Genomic DNA, 6,000 nt, shown 5'->3' with positions numbered 1-6,000 from the left:
AAAAAAGTAATATGCAACTTGACCCTAACAGCCAGAACAACTGGTCACTATGACACACACTGACCACCAGGGGGCAGACACTCAATACAGGAGCTGTCCCCTGGTGGTCACTGCACTCCCACAGGGGGAGCTCTGCTCAGCCACAAGCCAGGCTGATGGCTGCCAGCACAGCAGTGATGGCGGGAGCCTCTCCCGCCTCCTCAGCAGCGCTAAGGATGTCCGACTGCAGCTTAGGCCTGCTCCCTGCTGGCAAGTGGACATCCCCCGAGGGTTCCCGGGCTGCCAGAGGGATGTCTGACTGCTAGCTTAGGCCCAATCCCCTGGGTAGCAGGTCTAAGCCAGCAGGTGGACATCCCCCGAGGGGTCCCAGACTGCGAGAGGGCACAGGCCGGGCTGAGGGACCCCTCCGAGTGCACAAATTTTTGAGCATCGGGCCTCTAGTATATTATATAATTTTATATAAGTGAAATGTCCAGAATAATCACATCTATAGAGACAGAAAATAGATTTGTAGTTGAATAGGACTTAGGGAATGGGGTGAAGGGTTGGGGAATGACTGCTAATGGATACAGGATTTATTTTGGGGGTGATGAAAATGTTCTAAAATAAAATTGTAGTGATGTTTGTACAACTCTGTGATAGAAAAATTATCGAATTATGCACCTTGATTGGGTAAAGTCTATAATATGTGAATTATATCTCAATAAGGCTGTTTTTTAAAAGTAGAGGGAGTAACATGAATTCATGTAACACTATGAGCACTTGCTGCATGCAAAGCTTTAAGCCAGGTTATAGAGATATTGCAATTAATGAGTTAAAATTAACTGATAAGCCCTGGCCAGGTAGCTCAGTGGGTTAGAGCATCGTCCTGATACACCAGGGTTGCAGGTTCAATCCCCAGTCAGGACACATACAAAATCAACCAATAAATGCATAAATAAGTGGAAAAACAAATTGATGCTTCTCTCTTTCTCCCCCTTCCTCTCTCTCTAAGAATTAATTTAAAAATAATAATTGATAAAGCTCCTGTCTCGGCACTTACAGTCTAGCATGTGGTGGCACAAAAGCATGAGAAAATAGATCTAGTTGGGGTAACACGCCATTCCCTAAGTCCTGTTATTCAAAATGTACTTTTCTGAGTTAACATTTTAATTTAAATTGTGATTCTTTATGTACTATAGATCATGTCAGCATACAAAAAAGCATACTTAATGTGTATGTAAGCGAAGAAAATTACAAGTTATTTATATTTGTCTTTTTAAGCCTAATGGTGGTATTCCACATGATCATCTTGTTCTAATCAGAATGAAACCTGACGAAAATGGAAGATTTGGATTCAATGTAAAGGTAATCTAAAATTTATATTGTACTCAGTTTTTAAATTAAGATGTTTCTATTTTGCTAATATTTGATTTGCTCTGTTTTTAAGGGAGGATATGATCAGAAGATGCCTGTGATCGTGTCCCGAGTAGCACCAGGAACACCTGTGAGTTATCTAAATCTCCCAAGTAAACCCTATTTTCAAGAATATGTACTTATTTTAATTAGTTAAAAAGGAAATAATCATTCTTTTAATTTGTCAAGTATCTACTGTTATTGGTTGGCTATCTTAAATTGCTGGAAAGTTAGTTTTTATTTATTCCCTGTCTAAAAGAGTTTTTAAAATCCTTGTGTTTACAAAGAAGCTGGTGTATGACTTTCAGTGCTTCTAAAGTGTAAATAGATCTTATCAGAATAACCCCTTAAACAGCAAAATGTAGACAGGAGCCCAGCTGGTGAGGTTCAGAGGTTGAGTGTCAACCTATAAACCAAGAGGTTATGGTTTGATTACTAGTCAGAACACATGCTTGGATTGCAGGCTCCATCCCCAGTAGGGGGCGTGCAGGAGACAGCCAATCAATGATTCTCTCTTATCATTGATGTTTCTCTCTCTCTCCCTTTCCCTTCCTTTCTGAAATCAATAAAAACATATATTTCTTTAAATGTAGACAGGAGGTATATTTTTTATTTATTTTGTGTGGGGTTTTTTGCTTTTTTTTTTTTTCATTTAGAATTGTTTACTTAGATTCCATTTGCCTTCTTATGTTTTAAAAAAACTTACTTTAAATAGAAATAGTACCAGTGATTATTTTTTCTTTATAAGGACAATTTTTAAACTTTTTATTATGAACATTCTAAACAGAAAGGGTGAAAATATTTTAGGTACCCATTATGATGACTTCCCCTGTTCCCATTGTTTAGCTCAGCACTCCTGAACTTCATGCTCATCATAAGGACAGCTCTTAATTAATTATGGCTGCATTAGCCTTATTGCACTTCCATGCAGCAAATATAGCTTTCAAATTTACATTTATGTTGTTGCCTACTTTACCTAAATGGTCTGCGAGGACTTTTCAGTCAGCACCCTTTATCATTTAACTGTCTCCCTGCCCCTAGGAAAGGTATATAAATCAGCAGCTTGAGAGAAAGAGATCACTTATGTCTTTTTTGGTGCTTTGAAGCTACCTCAAAGTTAGTTTGAAGATCAGAGTCAAGATTAATTAAGGATAGCATAATATGTTGTTTTGATTTTGAAGGACTTTGTTGGTTGCAAATAATAGGACATTTACTTATGGAATATCCCTTTCAGCATAACTACAGCTTCTCTTTAGACTCTATCATACTTCAGTTTGATGCAAAAATGTTTTATTTGCAGTTTTCATTTTGTCATATATTAAAAGGTGCATATTCAAGGATTGAGATTAATTAAGTTAATTGTTTTACTGCTTCATCAAGAACAAAAAAATTAACATAGAGCTACATAGGTGTCTCATAAAACCAAGCACAGGAACACAGTTACACCTCCAGAAAGTACTCATCAGTCACTCTCTACTTTTTATCTATATTTCTTATGTGAATGTCCCATTCTTCTCTCAGTGCAAACCATTTTGTACACTGAATCTGCGACATCTCTCAAGCCACTTCAAATATATTAGTCTGAATAAAAATAGTGTATTTAGTGACAGGTCAAGTCCTGTAATATCACCACCACCAGACACACTCTGCCTTCAGATATAATTATGACTCCTAAATCTCTGCTAAATTAAAATTGTATAGCTACTGCTGTTTTGTCCTCAGTCCACATGGTAGGATATGACTACTAGTAACTTCCATATTTATATATTACCAGCTCAGCAACCCAAAACAATTAAGCAAGTACAAAATACAGGCTCCTGGGGAATAAACCAATCAGAGATCCAGTTTGAGTCACATGTCCTCTTTTAAACCTATCTTGAGGTCATAGGGGACAGGACATGGATACAATGTATAAAATTACTCTTGAGTCTACTATGCATATGAAGGATGGGGGCAAAGATGAGAAAAATAGTCCAAAATTATTTATTTAGTATATATTTAATGATAACTATGTATATGTTTTGACTACAGATGAAGAGATAAAAGGCTGTTAAATTCTGATCAAGTAGTAAGATAGATAATGTCTAACATAGAAAACTAAAAAAAAAAAAAACCAAAATGGGGGAGATATGTGGAGTTACTGAGATAAACACAAAAGATGTAGCTAAGATGTTGAAAGAAGTTGACTCTAGAGAGGGGAATGCGAGGGAAGAACACAAGAAATGGTTTCTGGTCTTAATCTTACAGCTCTAGTCAACTTTTTAAACTGTGTAATGTATAACTTTGCTAAAAACAAAAATTTTAATTACAACTTAAATATATATCTTTTGACCTGACAATGAATGGCCTCTAATGAAACAGTTGTGCTAGGGAACAAAAGATATACAAGGATGTTCACTGTAGTATTGTTTATAACAGTAAAAAATCAGGGGCAAATCAAATGTACATCATCAGAGCTGGTGAAATACATTATGTGTTGCTTTGCAGATATTGAAAAGGATGGTGTAGCTCTATTCTAGTATGTAGATATGTTCATAAGATATTATAAAAAATGAGTATTACAATTCTACATTTATGTTTGATCCAGTTTTTTAAAATGTGAATTATGTGTATTAAAAAGTCTGGATACATGCTTAAAATGTTAACAGTGTTTCATCTGAGCAGTGGAATTACTGATATTTATCACTTCTATATTCCTTTTTGAATAGATCATGACAGTGAGCATGCATTGCTTTTATAATTAGAAATGCAATAAACCTTTTTTATTATGCCAGTTGTAATAATCAGTGAATGACACAAAAGAAATATTGGTTTTTCTGAGCAGTGAATGTGGATAGTTATTAATTAACTCAAGGATGTTCAGGGAACATTCTATAGATAGGTTCACTTCCAAACAGAATTCTGTGACTCTAAATTTTCTTTTTAGGCTATACAGATTATTGGTAAATGTTTCCTTTTTGGCACATAGAACTGTGTTCCATATATATATTAGCTGAATTTAGGACAAATTAAAACAATAGAAGTTTATCATTTTTATATTATTTTACTAATTTGGAGACCATCACAATCTTCCAATTGGAAACCTCATTTTAAGTGGGGGAAAAAAGAGTTTTAAATATTTTAATTTTTTTTATTGTACTCCTGAAATGGATAAAATAATTCCCAATTAAAGTCAAATTTTTGTTCCAATAGCTGTTCATCTTTAAGCCAATAGCTGTTTATGCAACAAAATTTATTTTAATATACAATTCATCTGGACTTTCCAGATCAGAATGAAATGCAAATAAAAAATTATAAACATAACTGACAAAAGCAGATTAAGCATGAGAGAGTTCTTTCCCTTCAATGATAATGGGTAAAAAAAAAAAAATCTCTGCATGTTAGATATAGCATTTTGGTTAATACTGCCCTTTAGCCTCAATCCTTTATTATATCAGTGGCTATATGAAGGTACAGTTAGAGATTCATAACTATCTTCTCCTTAGCACATAGATTACCTCCTCTTTTCATTAACTATACTATCCACAAAGTAAGGTGAGAGTATAACTTTTTTCGCTATAATCCTTTTCTCCCAGAACCATTAATATCTTTCAGTTCACCACTCTTTGGGTACCTTGAAGACGTTTACAAAACTTGGACCAAATTGATACATAAATGTATCACACTACTAATACACAGAAGGCGTATAGGACTATCATCTGCTTCACTACAAGAAGGATAGAAAAAAGCAACTAGGGAGAATGGTTGTAACTTTAAATTTGAGTTCTCCAGATTTTAACACTTTGCATACTTACATCATTTTTATCTTCACAGCTCTTTGTTATTATAATCAGAGCAGATATCTGCTCCATTTTCAGAGTTTCAGGTGTCCCAGAGCACACATTTTATAAGCAGTAGAGGAAGAATATGGTTCCCAGACCAGTGTTCTTTTCATTAATAATATATCGTGTGGGATTTTATTGACTTTGTGTTTATAGTGAATTTGAGTAGTCATGTTTTCAAGTCTTCAAGCTTTTGCAACAGGAAGTTCCTTTTTGTGTGAGGTCCAACCCCATCATTTCCTTCTCTATCTGATCTTCATCCTTCAAACGTTATTCCCATGCCTTCTTATTGCTGTCCCTGGAATGTGCTGTCCATTTATCTCATTTGAATTACTTATTTATTGTCTCAATAAAATACAGGCAGTCATCACTTTGCACAGTAGTACAGGACCATAAAAATGACCATTTAAGCTGAAACTATGAAAAGTGACCTTGATAATCAATGGGGAAAATTATGGTTGTTTCTAAGACCTTTAAATTTTTCATTAAAATGTCTCTTACTTACCCTTATAAATGTATAGGGAGATGAGAAATAGTAAAACTAGCCCTGGCCGGATGGCTCAGTTGGTTGGAGCATCGTCCCATACACCAAAAGATTGCGGTTTGATTTCCTGTCAGGACACATACCTAGGTTGCTGTTTCAGTCCCAGTTGGGGCACGTATGGGAGGCAGCTAACTGATGTCTCTCTCTCCCATTCCCTTCCTCCTCTCTAAAATCAGTGCATGTCCTCAGAAGAGGATAAATAAATAAAATCTGTGAAACCAGTGCTTATTTTAAAAAAAA

General features: G+C 35.3%; 1 protein-coding gene across 11 annotated transcripts in view; it reads left to right on the top strand.

Annotated features, from left to right (window-relative positions):
- The window catches only part of PTPN4 (protein tyrosine phosphatase, non-receptor type 4), a 206,652-nt gene that overhangs the window by 158,418 nt on the left and 42,234 nt on the right, over positions 1-6,000 (top strand). For all 11 annotated transcript variants that reach the window (XM_023762515.1, XM_014464397.2, XM_014464400.2 and 8 more), the window contains 2 exons: positions 1,264-1,347; positions 1,430-1,486. In XM_023762515.1, coding sequence (XP_023618283.1) covers positions 1,264-1,347; positions 1,430-1,486 — 141 coding nt within the window. The remainder of the gene's footprint in view (positions 1-1,263; positions 1,348-1,429; positions 1,487-6,000) is intronic.

The sequence above is a fragment of the Myotis lucifugus genome, unplaced genomic scaffold, assembly GCF_000147115.1.
Source record: "Myotis lucifugus unplaced genomic scaffold, Myoluc2.0 scaffold_247, whole genome shotgun sequence".
Classification (NCBI taxonomy): domain Eukaryota; kingdom Metazoa; phylum Chordata; class Mammalia; order Chiroptera; family Vespertilionidae; genus Myotis; species Myotis lucifugus.
This window is presented reverse-complemented; position numbering and strand designations above follow the sequence as displayed.